We start from the raw sequence: 17,318 nt of genomic DNA on the forward strand, positions 1-17,318 counted from the left end.
GAGCCAAAATGGATGGTTAAAGAGGCAAAAAGAAGCTTTGACTAAACTTGGTGCAGGGCTGCCTTAATTTTTGCTTTACATAGACTATATATTTGCTTGTGGGTTATAACCTCTTATATGTGACAAATGAAACGAAGTCTCTTTTGTGCAAAACCTAAATACACCCTGCGATTTGTTTTCAGCGCAATATCAAGCTATGAGGAGAACAATAACGAAGGGAAAGAGTTCGAAGTGGCTGCGGCTTTCAAGGCATTTGGGAATTTTGTCTACATTTTCCTGTGCTCCTTCATGATTGGATCCGTGACTGGATGTGTCACAGCACTCATATCCTTTTCTTGCTTTTTGCTTCATCAATGTAGATAGCTGTCATGCAAAAGCATGCCACTTGCTGAAAGTTCTACAGGTAACTAGCGTAAAAGCATGATCTCCTTAGTCTGCTGGTATTATCAGCATGAAAGACACTGAATATTTTGCAGCCCTTCTTTAGCAATAGTACAATTTTGCAAATAGTGCAAACAGCAGTGCTGTTAGCTTATTTGTCTTAATTTCTCAGTTCTTACTGGAAGTATGAAGGTTTAATCTGACTGAAGGATGTGTCATGAGTTTTCAAAAAGTTTTCTCCCAGTTTTTCTGTTAGTACAAGGAGTTGACAACAGGCCTAAGACATTTTGATAAGTTTTATATTTTACTTATCTTTTTTTTCGACAAATGGCATTGCACATATTGGGGAGGTAGTTTACGGCTAGCTTATCACTGTGGCCTTGCGGTCGTTGGTGCATAATTGGTGTAGCTGTTTAGAGAAAGTCCTGTGTGTGTCTGATTTTATTGGGTAGTAGTCAGACTAGTGCTGCGGTTTGCTCTTCCTGTGATTCCTTGACTGAACCTCACATCACTAAGTTCACAAAGCTCTGTGACTTTCCACTGCTGGAGAGCTGTCTCTTTGTGCTTATGTCATATACCTCTTTTCTCATCGCTGAAGCACTTGACTTAACAGGTGAGCTGCAAGTTGGCTCCAATTACTGTACTATCAGCAATTGTGGTGTCATTACTCTTGCAGTCAATTTCGTAGTCTCTTCGTTGGCTGTCAATTGAATAGCACAAATTTTGTGTAGCAGTGATGCAGCATGGAGAGTTGCTTCATTTTTCTTTCTTTAAATTATCTTACAGTGAGACTACTTGATGCATTACTGTTCTATTGAATATATCACCTTCATTTTAGACTATCCTTTTAGGGCTTTTTCGGTTGTTCAGGGCAACTTCAGCCAGTGCGTAGTGTAATACTTTTATGCAGCATAAAACTGCTTTGTTTATTTGTTTGTGTTTTTTTAAATATGAGCAGTTACATTTCTATTGCAAATGTGTTGTGTCGGGAGTGAATGGCTACGCTTGCATTATTTCGATTTGGCAGGGGCTTTGCCTATTGTTTTGCTAGCCTGTGTGTGGCCGCTGACTATCTTTTATGTGGTTTAATTTCCCAGGTATTGTGGCTGTGCTCTTTTGTGGAATCTGTCAAGCTCATTATACCTACAACAACCTGTCGATAGAATCTCGGTTGCGGACAAAACAGGTTTGTTCACACCTTCTAGCTCCTCAGATATGTTTGGGTTTTCATTGTTGTTCATTTTGACAGGTAATCATGGTTTAAAGCCAAAGCCTGCACTTGTGAATTGGGTTTACACTGCAGTAAATCCACGCAATGCACCCTCATAGTGCTGCTTATTTTGAATATTGTTTGCCTCTTCAGCTTAGCTTTGAAAAACATTGGCATTTGCATTTTATGCTAGACAAGATATACATAGTTAAATTCCTTATCACTTAGCTTTAGTAGCACTAATTTGTTTTACTTTGAAAGACTGAGCATAAGCCAAACATGCACGTTTTGCAAAGATGTCATTTATTGTACTGAGTGGAAACATGAGTAGGAAAAATGGAACACATTACCTGACTCATGTAGGCAGACATAAAGATGTGGGTTTTGGTTGATGTAATTAAATTACGATTTGTGTCAGTGTACATTCCATACATTCTCCGTGCGCCTGTAGCTTGTGCATGGGTTGACGAATGCATTGTAACCTTCTGGAATAGGTCAAGAGAAGACGAGTCGATAACTTGGGCAAGCAGAAAGTGGTGCATGGATATGGCTTTGTGCTATGCTTTTGTCAACAGAGCCTTAGTGCTGATAAAAGACACTTTGATGGGAGCCTGCGGTTGATAGTCAGATATCATTGTACTTCTATTGGGAGATTTTAGGCCAGCTTGCTTGCTATGAAAAGGTTCCCAGTTTTGCATCTCAGAGACTTGTTAAATGTATTTGACATAAAGGCAGTGAAGTGGTTATTAAGGAACTTGAAGAAACATCTTAACAAATTAGTAAAACCAGGTGTTACAAGGAAGGGTGCCATCAGTTTTTAATGATAGGCTTTCTGAGGTATGAAAAGGCGTGTGAGGCACAATAGTACCAGTTCGGGGGGGCATCAGAAATCATGCGAGTTATGTTAACTAGTAAGTTGGCTAACTAATTTTAGCCATCACAGTTATGCACCTGATTGCAGTTAAGAGATTTGCTGCCTGCCATCAATAATAGAATTATTAGCTTTTGGAATCTTTAAAACTCGATTACTCTCGGAGCTGCAGGGTAACAAAGTTTGGCCATCTTTCGCCAAAAGATGAGCACTTCTGAAAAGCCATGTACAAAGTAATGCTCGCTATGAACGTCTCTCGAGGCACAAGTATTGCATAACCTTCTCGTTACACATGGGTGGAAGCAGCGAGCAGTGGTGAATACCGTTGTGCAGGTGGTGCAGAGTAGATGGCATGGTACCTGTGCCACAGATTGACATCGCTGGGGTCATTGCTTTGGATGCTGACTTTACGATAGCATACATCTTTTCTGTTGACAGCCAAGATATTTTAAGCCACTTCATTAAAGGTAATATTATTTTCAAAATTATAAGAATTGATATGGTTGTTACTATTGGCTGGTTACAAATCTCTAATGGCGGGCAGGCACCTAAGTGCAATAGTTAAAGGTTTAATTATTAGAAATTAGTTAAACAGCTTATTAGTTAAGATTATTCATCTGCTTTCTGGCATCCACTGTCACCGGCATTACTGTTCCGCAGAAGCCTTCGTCGCACTAAAAAATTCCGCGTATATAAAATAGCGGTGAGCTTCCGTGAAACACCCAGAACTGCGGTGCAACATAGACAAACATGTAGAGAGAAACACACCACAGGCGCACACTACGACACAAGCTGTTATTCTGAGCTTCCGTGAAACGCCTGGTAGATGTGGCTTTAAAGCTCAAATTTCGACTGCTGAAAATTATTTGTTTAGCTTTCTGCTTTGTGATAGCGTTTGGTCTATTACGCCTTGGTGCGCTTTACCATTTTCATCTTGAAGGTTTTCTGCTCTTCTGCGTACTGCCATGCTTTTGGACATTGCAAATGGAGCCGGCTTCTGTTAGTTTAGCATTTATTTGTTCCTTTAGTGCAACTATATGTAAGAGTTCTGACAGGTGCTCGTGCCCTCTATTTCTTTTCTGTGGACGATCAAGCTAATTGTATACAGCTTAGATCTTGTACTAGAGGTTTATTTGTACTAGGCTGAACCTCTGACAAGTACTACCAGCAGTAGTAAAGGTGTTTACACAGATTTTCATCCCAACCTGCGGGAACTTTATTGGGGGATAAACAAACTGTAAATGGGGTGCAGTGCAACTGTGCTGACTGCCACATGCATACACTGGCAGATGGGTAGAAGCGTCCACTTGGTTGCACACATTGCTTGTAGGTAGTGCACAGCAGTTACAGTTGACGTACTGCTTGTGGAATGGATGTTTGCATGTGGGGGTTATGTCATCCATGCTTTGTTGGGTACCTCAGTATTTCTTTCAAGGTTGTCTTCATAGAGCCACATCTGGGCAGCAGCATTGATAGGCATCACAAGATGTTTCGAGCAGATAATGCTTAATTCACTGGAAGTTTTGAGTGCATCCTTTGGTTCAAAATTGATTTTGCATGTATTGATTTGCTGAATTAACAGAAGCTGCCCTCCTTACTTTAATTTGCTGGTGATGATGTGATATGCTTCTTTTTTTTCTCTCTCTCTTCCACTTTACAGCTCTTCGAGTTGTTAAACTTTCTAGCAGAAAATTTTATCTTCAGCTACATTGGAGTCTCAATGTTCACATACAAAAAACACAGATGGGATGCCGGCTTCATCATGGTTGCCTTTGTATCCTTTCTTGCTTCAGAAAAATTTATTTTCTCCTGAAGAGTTTTACCTATGTTTAAGAGAGTTCCCAGATTTCTGAAGAAAAACACTGTCACTCACTTCTTGTCATGCTGATCACTTTAGTAGGTATCTTTCATTCTGTAATCGGAGTTAGCATACATACTAGTGATTTTCCTGAATACAAATATTATTTGTATTTGGGCATCATAAAATGAATACTTTTATCTATTCTAGTGTTGTTTAGTGTGAACTTGTTATGAGGAATGTGGTATATAGCATCCTAAGTAAAACTTTATGCAATGAGCTTGTGCATACTTTTGAAGCTGGCCAAGAAGGCACGTGTCAGATGAAGAGCATGCTTTCTTAAGGGCACAACTCAATTTGACTTTATGTTATGCTATTTTGGCTTCTTATCTAGTACCAATGCATGAATGTGTTTGATCGGTAAGCGTTTCTAAGCCAAATGGCATCTGCTTGCACTACTCATTAGAAAGTTCATGGGGATTCAAAGGCACCGTAATGTAAACTAACCGCTCACACTATTGTAAGGAGACTGCCTTAGGCTGACAGATTAGTGTCTGTCTGTAGAGGTAAGAGGCTTTTGCATGCTTTCATATACAGTGTGTTTTGCTCAAATCTAAATTTTGAGTTACAAGAAAGCTTTCTCCATCATAGCAATCACGGCGGTCATGTGTATTTGAGTACAAGTGAGACGTTTTCACTAGCAGACTGATGAAGTAATATAGTTAACTGTTTAAACATTACTGTTAGGTTCTTCAGTTGGTGAGGCATTTGTAGCCCATTGCAAATCATACCTGTACCAGGTGTTAAAGTATTGAAAGTGTCATTATTGTTGCTACTCCAGCGCGATGAATTTTGGGGGAACCTGCTCACCCACTTCTAACTCCCATTCTGATGCTACAAAGAGACAACGGGATAGGCACGTCACCGTGTGACGTGGGCCTGTAGTGGTCGCTAGTGTTGCTTGTGGTCGCTCAGTATTGCTTCATTCCGTTATGGCCCTAAAATTCTTTCTTTTGCACAGGTGACGAGGTGTTCATTTTCAAAAATCTAAGATCTAACATGGATATTGCTTATGGTGGCGTTCAAGCCTCTCAGTAGAGAGCGTAACATTAATAGTTAAAAAGGTAACCACTATGCGATATTAGTTAACCAGCAGGCTTGTTAACCTGTTGCGAGCTGTATTCTGACGCGTATGACCACTGGCAATGCTATCTCTTAAAATTGACATCCATGATTTTGATAGAAAACAAGTAATGTTTGTCCCAAATAGCATGACATAGTTTCAACAAAGTCGACTGGTTGGTTTTCTGAAGAAAAATGCCAATGGTTAATTTTTTACACGCACGTGCAAAATTTATTGCAAACTTTAAAAATAGCTAAAAAGTGGAATGCTAACATATCAAGAGAGAATTGTGTGTTCCAACGCTGCACATGATGCGAGAAATCCAGAAAGTAAGGGAGAAATTGCCTCAGGGAAAACGTTAACGGGCAACAGAATACCTGAAGACATGCTACCAAGACTACTTGCTTGCAAGGTATCTTTTGCTGTATGCGCTAGTAGGCATAAATATGGGCTCTTATACCAGGATAAAAGATGTTAAATTCCCGGAAAAGACTTAAATAGTGCTTTCTTTGCACTATTTAAGTCTTACGCGCCACTACGCGCCAAACACGAAATCATCATGCACAATCATTAAACTCTTACTGTGCTAGGATTAACGCCTTTAAATACTCATTTTTTCCACGCACCATTGAGGAGTGGAACAGGTGTCCGCCAGATCTTTTAACCAGAGCTGATTCTTTTGACTCAATGTTTTCGTCACAGCATTTAATTTGAGAGCCATTTATTTCTACGTTTACTTTTTGTATTTTGCATATGAGCCTTGTATTTATTGTTGTATTTTTGTGTTAAAACTTGTATTTAACATTTTTCAATTTTGCTAATCCTGTTCTTTTTGCATATATTATGTATTCGCCCCTCCTGCTTGGGCCTACTGTAGGCCTGCAGTATGTTCTAAATAAATAAATAAATAGTTAGAGCATGCTCTTAGAAAAGCCAGGGAGTTACGCATTTGTGTGCAAAAAAGCCAAAGAAAGTGTCCTAACTCAAAGCCTGTTTTTAAGAATTGCTAATACTCTTAGGTAAAACACCCCTTATGCTACTTTTACGTTGTGAAAGCGTGCGTTTAAGGCAGTAATGGAATAGACAGGAAAGAGAAACCATTGTGTTGGGAAAGAAACCTGTCACTGTTTCGGGGCCATACATCCCTCAATTCCCCCCCCCCCCCGCTGCGTGTCCCCAACAACAAGAATCTCTATTGCCGTGCAGAGGACTTTCAGTTTTCGAATTTTTTTTTTTTTTCGTGTCTTCGCTGTTCAGAGTTGTTTACTGCCCTACTGCAGTTTCTGTCCTGTGCTTGAAAAAAAATGAAAGCTATGACAGAAGTGTAATGGCTTGTTGCTGTCTGAGTGACATTGCGTCTCCCAGCATGTCTGCTTCATTAACTGAGATGTCACAGCTGGCGATAGCAGTCGGGAGGGCCGTCTACATATACCCACTGACATTCCTGCTGAACCTAGGCAGGACGCACAAGATCCCCATGGCTTTTCAGCATGTGCTTTTCTTCTCAGGTTAGTCTCCGGTCACACTTCATTTTGTCAGAACAGGCAGGCATTGCTTAATCTGCGAATGAACAGTAGCAGCCTACAGAGGAATTGCACTGATTTGAAGCCCTCTAAACAATGGCAAAAGTTTGTATCAAGTTGGTTTTTGGATCACACTTCAGATAGCTTTGAAAAGTCAACATGGGGAAAAAAACGGGGAATTTAGGTGGGAACTTCTTGTTTCAGACAAAAAAAAAAAAGTACGATTTCCAGTTTACCACAGCAACAGTAGGAAAAAAGAGAAAAGAGGCAGGGTATCAGTAGCAGTATGGCAGTAGTAATAGTAAACCAATTTTGCTGTACAAATGAAATCGTTGATGCCTTAAGTCAAGGAAATTGAATTCCGATTGGGAGGTCTTAGCTTTTTTATAGACATATATACAGCTTAAGAATAAAAATTCATATTTCCCTCAGAGCAAGCCTCCAGTCAATGCCATCAAGCAATTATTATGACTTCATGGTTTATCTATGGTGAATCCTTTATAACAGTAGTGTGACGGGACTAACCATGGATTGATAGCTATTAAGGCAAAAGCCTTTAATGCCTCATCATTGCCAACAGAAGGTTGTCAGCAGAGGTGTCGCGTTTTTGAGAGTGAGAGTTAAAAATAAATAGACCTTGTCTCCACCAGGAATTGTACCTTCATCCCTTGGATCCCCAGCCCAGCGCTTTACCAACTGCGCCACGCCCCGGATCGTGAAACGCTCTTCATAATTCCACTTGTCTACTGTGAGGATGATAGTAAGATTCTGCAAGTGACAGATACTGCATCTTTCTTTTCCTGTAAACGAATTATAGAACGCTGGTGAACTTTAATGCGTTCAATTAAATGCTGGTTGTGTTCGACAAGGGGCGCGCGATGTACCGTCATAACAGGTCATGACGTCACCAGGCGATTCATGCATATACGAAGCTGACCCCGCGGGGCGTCCGATTCAGGCATCCGTGCGGTGCCTTTCGTTTGCCGCTTCCTCAAACGTTGTACCACACAGCAAACAGAAGCAGTCCCAGATGTCTAGGAGGCATTAGTACAGCAGGCATCAGCGGCGCTTGAAATTGATTGACAGGATAGAAGTGTAGTATCTCTTGCAATTCTCCATGGACATGTGCACCACATCATAAAGGAAGGGAAGAAGGTGGGAGTAAAAGAAGAGAGGGAGGTAAAGGTGCCATAGTGGAGGGCTACGATCCACCGTGGTATAATGGCTTTCACCTCATCGCACTTTGTTGGTCCAAAGTGCCCTCTAGAATTTTTTACGTCATAAAGATCGGTCAGCACCATTGACTGGGGGACTTTCTTGGTGAGGCATTCACTGCTTCATTCTTGAATTTTGTCAGATTGAAGTGAAGCACTTGCATCAAGTGCTTGTCATGAAGAGGAAGCTAGACTCACCCATAAAGGGTCAACTAGAATAGAGCAGGGGGCTCCTGCATGACCCATTATTTGATTGCTGATAAATCAGTGTATCAATCAATTTGAAATGTTGCTGTGTTTGCTGTGACTGCATAAAGTTTGTTTGGAAACATTCTTTAGTACCAACATGCAATATGGATAGCAGCATATTTGAATTAGCTTACGACTGTCTATGAGTGCAATTCCCAGTTCATCAAAGCAGCAGTGGAAAAAAGGAAAAAAAAATGGCAGGGTAGCAATATGGCAATAGTTGGTAGCGGCAGTAGTAAATGTAAACAAACTTTGCTGAACAAATCAAATTGATAATGCCCTTCTTGCCAAGCCAGCAGTTTTAGGTGGCAAGATTTGCAACTACCTCATTCAGCTCAAACTCTCCTAAAAAGAGCAGACTTACATTGCTTCTATTTTATTCCCATATTCTTTAGAATAAATTTTTCTGTCGACTTTTTTGTTTGAGGGAAAATATCTTGGTATTCATCGCAGCATACAGCAATCAGAGGTAGTGTTTTCTAAACTTCAAATAAGGACTTGAACGCAAAAACGATGCAAATTTTCTTGTGAGCTGAAAAAACCTCCATCTTTGGCACAACTGAAAAGTTTGGAGGGCTGACTTTACGCACAAGAAACTGCCTGCATTGAAGGTCAACTAGAACGAAAGTTTAATTTGGATAGAATGACTTTTGATGATTGGGTGTGTCCTAAAATAATTGTTACAAAGTCCATGCTTTCCGGAAACTAGTATTGTTTTCAAAAGTATTTAAACAGTTGTGTAGCTGAATGTGCTTGGACCTAGTGGCATGTTGCACACTTACGAAACTTGCTAGATAAAATATAGATATAAGTACTCAGTTCTCGTCGTTAAGCAGAGTCCATCGGGAATGAACGGATTACCGGCAGTGTGGAGGGAAAACCTTGGGGGCTGAGTCGTGGCTTAGCAGCCCTTGGTTTGGTGCGGAGGTTGTTTTCACAATTTCAGGTGCGATTGTCATGCCGAAATGCTATTTATCTATCACAGGCATGAACCCGCACTGTGGACAAACGTTCTGTGTTAACATGTGTCCCAGATGCATGTCTGAAACGTGGTGATAGCTCTTATGTTGTGTAGTGTTCTGGTGCTGTAATTTCATGTGATTTTTGATAACTTCTGGATTGGTGATAATGCATGCCCACTCACTGCAGTTTATGTGAGCAGCAGCAAGCCGCCAAAATGCTGCAGCTGCTGTGCCCAGGTGGTTCTGAGTGTGCCCGTTTCTACTTCACTTCTGGTCCTGAGTAACGGCCACCATTTTCAAGTTTCAGTTTGAAAAGTGGTGGTGTTTGCGAGCAATTTCTGGCACACTTTCTTCTGTTATGGATTTCGGCTTTTCTTTCTAGTACTTCGTCTTGAAAAATTTGTTGCTGCTGGCTCTTAAGCATTTAAACCACTGAGGGATGCAGCTTCATGAACATTAACAGGAGCACAGCAGTGGAATCAGCCTTGAAGCAGATAGGTTTCATTTAGTTCCAACCTGCCAAGTCGTTAACCACACATGGCATTTTGGTGATGAAATGGACTCGGTTGTCTTTGTTTAGCAGTGCCATTGTCTTTTGCAATAACGCTTCTCTCTTCTGGCAGGCCTGCGCGGTGCGATGGCGTTTGCTCTGGCCATCCGAAACACCCTCTCTGAACAGAGGCACTTGATGCTCACGGCCACCTCGCTCATAGCCATCGTTACAGTGATCGTGTGTGGTGGCTTCACCACCCAGCTACTGGCATGGCTGAGCATACCGTGAGTGATTGTACTGTGATGCGTTTCCAGCATTTCTTCAGTGTGCGTGTGTGTGCGTGTGTGTGGTGATGAACACTTGTATTAAGAGAAAGTTTTATTTAGATGTAAATGAATTGTCTTTTTTCTTATCATTTCGAACTGTTCAGAATCACCAGGCTTATAGGGATGGACACAGGAGTGATTGAGGGAATTAAAAGCATTTGTGTAGACATTATGGTAATCATGGTCATGTTACTCAAACAAAATCCTAGATGATTGGCTGCAAAAGCAACTAGCTTAGCGCCACTGTGCTTTGCATGAATAACATACTACAATTTGTGTGTTTGTCAGAAATCTGAGTCCTAGTAGTTGGAAGCTGGGATCAGCTGCTTCATCCGGAGGAATGTTGTAGGGGCGCCTGCTCCCATTGGGCCCCCTCCCCTTCTCCCTTCTGGAGCCCTTAGTTCTTTCGCTGACCAAAAAGTAATGCTTTGTAAAAAATTGTGAATACACTGCCTCTTTTGCAGTGTATTCACATCTTCTTTTGCCTGTCTTCATTTGGGCACTCCTTTCTTCAAGGAAAGGAGTGCCTAATCTATTTCGTGGAAACACTTCAGATATCACTAGCTTGTCTCTTCATTCTGTGTTTACTGACACTGAGTGTTTTTCTCTTAATGTTAAAGCTAGGTGAACAAAAATTGTGCCATTTATAGATCTTTCTTTTTAAAGATTTTTTTGTGGCCATGAACAAATGAACAACACTGCTTGCTTCTTCAATTGTTTGAAATGTCAGTATGCATGACAGAATATTGCCAAATGGTTTTTCTTGTCTCTAACACTCCGCTGTATGCAACTATTCAAACTAATCACATTCCCTTTAAGATGTACCAATTGAGACAGTGTTATACCTGGTGTATTGTTTTCAGTAGCTCATGTCTGAATATTTCAAAAAATTTTGGGTTTTTAAAAGTATTACATACTGATTGCATTTAAAACCATTGCTGAAAATTATGCATGCCAGATTGTTTGATAGGGCTACAATACTTGCATGAAATGTCGTGCACAAAAGCCATGTTTGGCTCAAAATAATTGTTGCGTTTACACGACTGGAAGACTTAAAAAGGTCTTGCGGAAAAGGCGGGTGGGCAGTGTCATCACTAATGGGAACAGTCAAGGTAGCCAAGAAGTTGTATACTGACCTACACAGTAGCCAAAGTAGTCAAAACAGTAATGAGGTTGGCAGCAGTGAAGAATGAACAGGCATTCCACTAGCAATGAACAAGGATGTTAAGAAAGCTTTAGGAGCTATGAAAAGGCTGGAAGCAGCTGGTGAGGATCAGGTAACTACAGATTTCTTGAAGGACGGGGCAGAATATCGTACTAGAAAAAATGGCCACCCTGTATATGCAATACCTGGTGACATGACAGTACCGTATCCATGCTATTAACCAGGTGATAAAAAAATGCTTGAAATATAACCAGCCGTGGTACATTGCATTTGATTACAAAAAAGCAATTTACTCAGCCAAAACCTCTGTAGTATAGAGGTATTGTGGTATCAGGGTGTAGATGTGCCATATGTGAAAGTACTGGACAGAATCTATAGTGGCTACACTGCAACCATAGCTCTACAGAAAGAAACAAAATTCTCGTAAGGAAAGGTGTTAGGCAAGGAGACAGGATCTCCCCAGTACTATTCACAGGCTGCTTAGAGGAAGTGTTCAGGGACTTAGAATGGGAGCAGTTAGGGATAAGGGTGGATGGAGAACACCTCAATAGGCTGCCATTCGCTGATGACCATTCGCTGATGAGATTGCCTTGCCAAGTAACTCACGGGAATGAATTGCAAATAATGATTGATGACCTAGACAGGAAAAGCAGAAAGGCAGGCTTAAAATTAATATGCAGAAGAGTGAGGTAATGTTCAACAGCCTTTGGAACGAACAACAGTTTACAATAGGTAACGAAACACTGGAAGTGGTAGGCGAATATGTGTGCTTAGGACAGGTAGTAACTGCAGATCCAGACCATGAGAGGGAAATAACCAGGAGAATAAGATCAGGATAAAGTGCATTTTGCAAGTACTCGCAGATTATGTGTAGCAAGAGGAAAGTATATAACAGCTGCGTGTTACCTGTGCTCACCAATGGGGCAAAAACGTGAAGGCTAATGAGAAAGGTTCTACTTAAGCTGAGGACAACGCAGAGAGCTATGGAATGGCAAATGGTAGGTGTAACGTTGAGATAGGAAGCATACAGAGTGGCTCAGAGAAAAAGCTAGAGTTAATGACATTCTAGTGAAAATCAAGAAGAAAAAATGGGCAGGGCATGTAGTGTCCGATGTACCAGTGAGTCCTAAGTACCAACCAGACTAAGTTTCATACTCCGTAGGAAGCTACTGCTGTGGGGGATTTACTTGACATGGCATAAATGAGCTCTCGAGGAATGGTGTGTAATCAAGGGACTGAGGCTGAAGCATGGCTTGGTAGTGCTAGGTTTGTTATATTGCTGAAGGTTTTATAATTTCTGGTGTGATCACCATGCCAAAACAGTGTACAGGTGTATAGGTGTCAGGGGCAAGAACGCGCATGGTGTACAAGAAACGCACGCATTTCATGCGCTTCAGAAGCACGGAAAACATAGGCAAAACGAACTGTGACTCCTATTGATGGTTGGTTTTTGGTCATATGATCGACGTTCACATCTCTAATAACTCCCGAATAAAAACCCCTACCCACTCGCTGAGGTTTCTGCAAGAAACCGCAAGGTGCCAGTATGGAACATCGCCCGAGAGCCCGACTGCGCTCGTTTCTATGTCTTTGGTGGCTCTTAGCAATGGTCGCTCTTTTAAGAGCCTAAGCTCTTACTTCTCACGTTTGGAGATTTCTGTCTGTTTGTTCAGGGCTCTAAATTTCCCTAGTGTTCAACATGGTGGTGTGCCACCTTAGCAGTCAAAGATGGCATCCACCCTAAGGTTCGAGGTTTGGACTAGTGCTAAACGCCCGCTTAACTATCCTGTTGAGTGCTAAACGGTTCGTCGGGTTAATGCGCACAGAATTGCTAGTCAAGTGAGCTTTAAAATAAGTGACTTAGTCATACAAATGACTTCTGGTCATTGCAATCGTAACAGGGATGTAACTTCCGGCAGCCGTGGGGATAAATTGTTAAATTGGTTTAGAGGAAAAGAAAGGCAATCTGTCACACTTTTCTGTGGGCACCTGAACAGGGCCCTGAGTGAAGAGAGGGATGTGGTAGTCAAAGAGGGGCCGTAGTGGAGTGCTCTCGAATAATTTCGACCACCTAGGGATTTTTAACATGCACTGACATCGCACAGCATATGGATGCCTTTGCATTTCACCTCCATCAAAATGCACCCGCCGCGGTCGGGATCGAAACTGGGTACTCCGGTACAGTAGCTGAGCGTCTTAACCACTGAGCCACCGTGGTGGGTATGGGGTATGGCGGGCGAACCAGTAGCAGCAGGAGGACATGGAGGATATGAAACGAGCCACTGTTACATGCTCAACATGTTGATACCCGAATTTGGAACCTAGGAGTGAAATTCAAACTGTGCCTACTACTCAGTGGGGAACCGCTTTGGACAGCTAATGCTCTTCAATCGAACTCCAATTGATGGTGCGCTCAAATTTATATTGTCAAATTTATAAATATGTCATTATGCTAAACTTGCGTCACTCTGGATGGTGGTAGAGAGACTGGAGTGGGGTCTAAAGATTAGTTGGGTTCACATGCATAAAATAGCAATTCTAAATACTCTCACGAGTCGCACCATCGACCTTTGGAGGTCCAAAATGGTCAAAATTCGCGTTTGCAGGTGGGTGCCTATCTGGCAAACGACTGGTCATAGACACATGTGGGTGGTATGAAATGATTTGTCTCTGCGAGATCTATGCGAAATGAGATTGCAATGATAAGAACTTGCGCTCTTGCATTCCAATGCCTGTCAGCAGTGGCTGCATTTTTTTTGCAGTTTCAGTTCAAGAAACGATGGTTCTTGTGAGTGATTCCTGAGACATTCACTTCAGTTGCAAGTGATATATTTTGCTTTTAGTGGTCTGTCTTCACATACTACTAGAAAACGCTCCTTTTACTGAGCGAATCGTAATTGGCGTTGAACCCTTTCACTGCCAAGCTTTTTTTCAGACTCCTCCTCACTCCCTGCCACTTTTTTTTTTTTCCATGCTTGTTCCATAGAAATGTTGAGCTAGTAATACACTGCGATGATCTGCAGGACATATGTACATTTTTTATGAGGACTTCAAAAATGAGGACTTTAACGTGCAGTGACGTCGCACGTTAAAGAACCCCAGGTAGTCAAAATTTCCGGAATCCTCCACCACGGCATCTCTCGTAGCCTGAGTCGCTTTGGGACATTAAACCCTATAAACCTAACCAAACCTAAATCTTTGCATAACCTACTTCTGTCATTATGAACATATGCATGATTTGGAAGAAATATTTAAACCTGTTAAGTCAGTCCCTATAATATTTTTTATTGCAGGAATAGGTAATGCCTGATGCTTGGGATGTTTGATGGTATGACCCAGATAGCTTTTTTTTTTATTGACTGCAGCTACAGGACGCAGTCTGCGCATTAATTTCAGTAATTACTTTTCACAGCATGTTCAATAGTTGGAGGAACTGTTACTGAAAAAGAGGTGCATTGGAAAATGCAGTTGGCAAGGCATTGAAATACCATTTTAATCCTTTCTCTTCCGTCTTCTTTCAGGGTAGGAATTGAAGAGGAGCATGAAATGCTTCAGTTCACTGGAATCAGGCCTGTGAGTGTCCTTTTCCCTCCTTTGTTCTTTATTTCTTTTATATGGTGATTTGTGATGACCCCAAGCACTAAATGGCATTCTGCGGTAATAGAGCTGCATGCCATGTACACTTCAGTATGCTTTCCTAAAGGAATTCCTCACTAGAAAGGCTGAAATATCATGAAAAGAACTTGGCGAGAGGAAATAGGAGTGTTGGGCTGTCACCTGCCCACTCTATTGATGAGCTTTTATTTTTAACTTGTGATCTTTTGAGGGCGAATATATGTATCCTATATGTGCTTCTCAGTTCCCAGATGGTAGGCAGCTGCTATCACTTAATATATCAGAAAGAAAATAGGCAATTGCCATTTATTTTATTTTCTCGGTACCTATAACTGGAATCGCAGTAAATGGGCACATGCCTATGTTTCATGCATAATAAGTCTAGTTTCATGCTTGAGGGGTGGGGGGGCGGGGGGGGGGAGGTATTTGTTGCTGTAATCGCAACCTAAGTATTATGTGAATTCCAATCCAATGCGTTGCTGTGTGCAGCTCAGGTTTGATCCGAAATTGAAATTGTCCATTAAGCTTGGGTAGATTTTCGGGTGCTTTTATGGATGCAGAGGTGACAGCGTGAGGTATAGTTGGTGACAGATGTTTTGTCATCAGCAGTGCAAAACGGACAGCGGGTGGACAGTGCTTGTCTTGTGTTTTTCTCATTTTCATTCATTGTCTCTGATTTATACTGTTCAGATTATTGGGTGATGGATGGCTTATGACATAAATGAAGCAGTTGTTTCAGGCTTCATTGGCAATCAGAAAAACATTTTTTAAGGAATTTTTTTTTTGTGAATCTTATGCTTGCTCAATATTGCACATTAGTGACATCGATAAGACTTAATGGTATTGCTCTTTTTTTTTTTTCCTGGTTTCATCTTTATATTTTCTAGATTATTTTGTGTCCTATAGTTCAAATCATGGATGGTATCTACATTGCTGTTTTATTTTGTGCGGAGTAATCTTGTCATTCAATTTGAAAAGAGTGAAGGAAAATAATAATGTGAAAATTTTGGTTCCTCATAGTTCACATTGGTTGAGTACAGGGCATTCTGTTGTTGCCCTGCAGCACCACTTAATTTAGCAGAACCACTTAATCTATTGACAGCTGTGAGAGATTAGCACTAACCAGTGACAGGTCATGGCGATCAAACAGTGCTTCAAGAAATTGTGTTGTGTGGCACTTTAGCTGATGGACTTGCTTTTTAGGGGACAGCATCATTGTGTTGTATCTTTGTCTAAACTGCTGTGCACTGTTCAGGAGAGATAGCTCAGATGTCTGTTTTGGTAATTCTCAGACGCGACAAGTTTGCAATAACATCAGATAGGTATCAGACATTGGCAGTCTAAATGCCATGGGCTTTGAACCTTGGTGTTATTTTTTTGTTGCCTTGAGGTCTCTATGGGGTGAGCGTTTTATTCACCACATTCGTAGCATGCAGAGCGCTAGTGACAGCATCGAAACAAATGAATATAGGAAAGCTGAGAAGGCACCTCTGCTTTTGCAGCTACAGTTGAGCATTATTTTAACCTCTTCAATGTCACGTCTGTTTCTGGGAGTAGCACAATGACTAGAGGGGGCACTTTTGGTGACCCAGAAAAAGTAAAAATGGCAGCTTGCAAATGAAAAATAAAAAAGAGAGAGAAGAGCAGTGTTGTAACCGTGCCTTCCTGCTAACAGTGGTGGGAGGGCCTGCAGAGGGGTGGAAGCGATGGTGGTGCACCCCCCATACCTTTAACACCTCATGGCAGACTGCATTAAATAATGATAAAAAATACTTCTGCAAGGTTACAGCAGATGGCTGTAGCACACCCGCAAATGCTTGAACGAAGGGTACATACAAAGTGCATTTCCACAATTACACTAAAACAAATGGGATAAAATCTGTGTTCTCATTCCTGTGCTATGTGTGCTTTACACAAAAAAGGTGAAAAGGTCTAAGCAAACTTAGAAAACAAGCCTGAAAGTTCTAAAGTAGCATACACTGCCTATTACACTTTCTATATATTTGGAGCACGTAGAGTTCATTTATATTTTAGTACAGCATAGAAAATATGTTGTATATGAGGAATGGTGTAGTTTTCTAAGATCAAGTTTTTGTGATTTTTGGGATCTGGTCCCCACTTTCCCCTAATGCTATGACATACATACGAAGTCAACACTCAGCTGTTAGTGTATATGGAAGGTAAATTGTGCAATAATTTTATTCTTGAATAGTAATCAATTATAAAGTGGAATAACGAACAACCACATGCTGCTGGGGGTATCTGAACACACGACCTCCATGAAATTATTTGTATGCTGGTCTACCAACTGAGGTATAACAACTGCTGGCCAGTTTTCTGCTTCCTTGGGTGTCTTAGTTGTGTGTGACCTAACCATGGGAGTGTTCA

The 17,318-nt window shown here is 41.3% G+C and overlaps 1 protein-coding gene across 8 annotated transcripts in view; it reads left to right on the plus strand.

Moving 5' to 3' along the window:
- Positions 1 to 17,318, plus strand: part of Nhe3 (Na[+]/H[+] hydrogen exchanger 3) — a 62,848-nt gene that overhangs the window by 13,161 nt on the left and 32,369 nt on the right. For all 8 annotated transcript variants that reach the window (XR_014705087.1, XR_014705088.1, XM_084594987.1 and 5 more), the window contains exons 7-13: positions 183 to 329; positions 894 to 994; positions 1,479 to 1,567; positions 4,123 to 4,236; positions 6,780 to 6,891; positions 9,955 to 10,108; positions 14,837 to 14,888. Coding sequence is in view for 6 of the 8 variants with exons in the window: in XM_084594987.1 (XP_084451113.1) it covers positions 183 to 329; positions 894 to 994; positions 1,479 to 1,567; positions 4,123 to 4,236; positions 6,780 to 6,891; positions 9,955 to 10,108; positions 14,837 to 14,888 (769 nt within the window). In the remaining 2 variants the exon portion in view is untranslated. The remainder of the gene's footprint in view (positions 1 to 182; positions 330 to 893; positions 995 to 1,478; positions 1,568 to 4,122; positions 4,237 to 6,779; positions 6,892 to 9,954; positions 10,109 to 14,836; positions 14,889 to 17,318) is intronic.

The sequence above is a fragment of the Amblyomma maculatum genome, chromosome 2 (genome assembly GCF_055883805.1).
Source record: "Amblyomma maculatum isolate TAMU_Amacu chromosome 2, ASM5588380v1, whole genome shotgun sequence".
In the NCBI taxonomy this organism is placed as follows: domain Eukaryota; kingdom Metazoa; phylum Arthropoda; class Arachnida; order Ixodida; family Ixodidae; genus Amblyomma; species Amblyomma maculatum.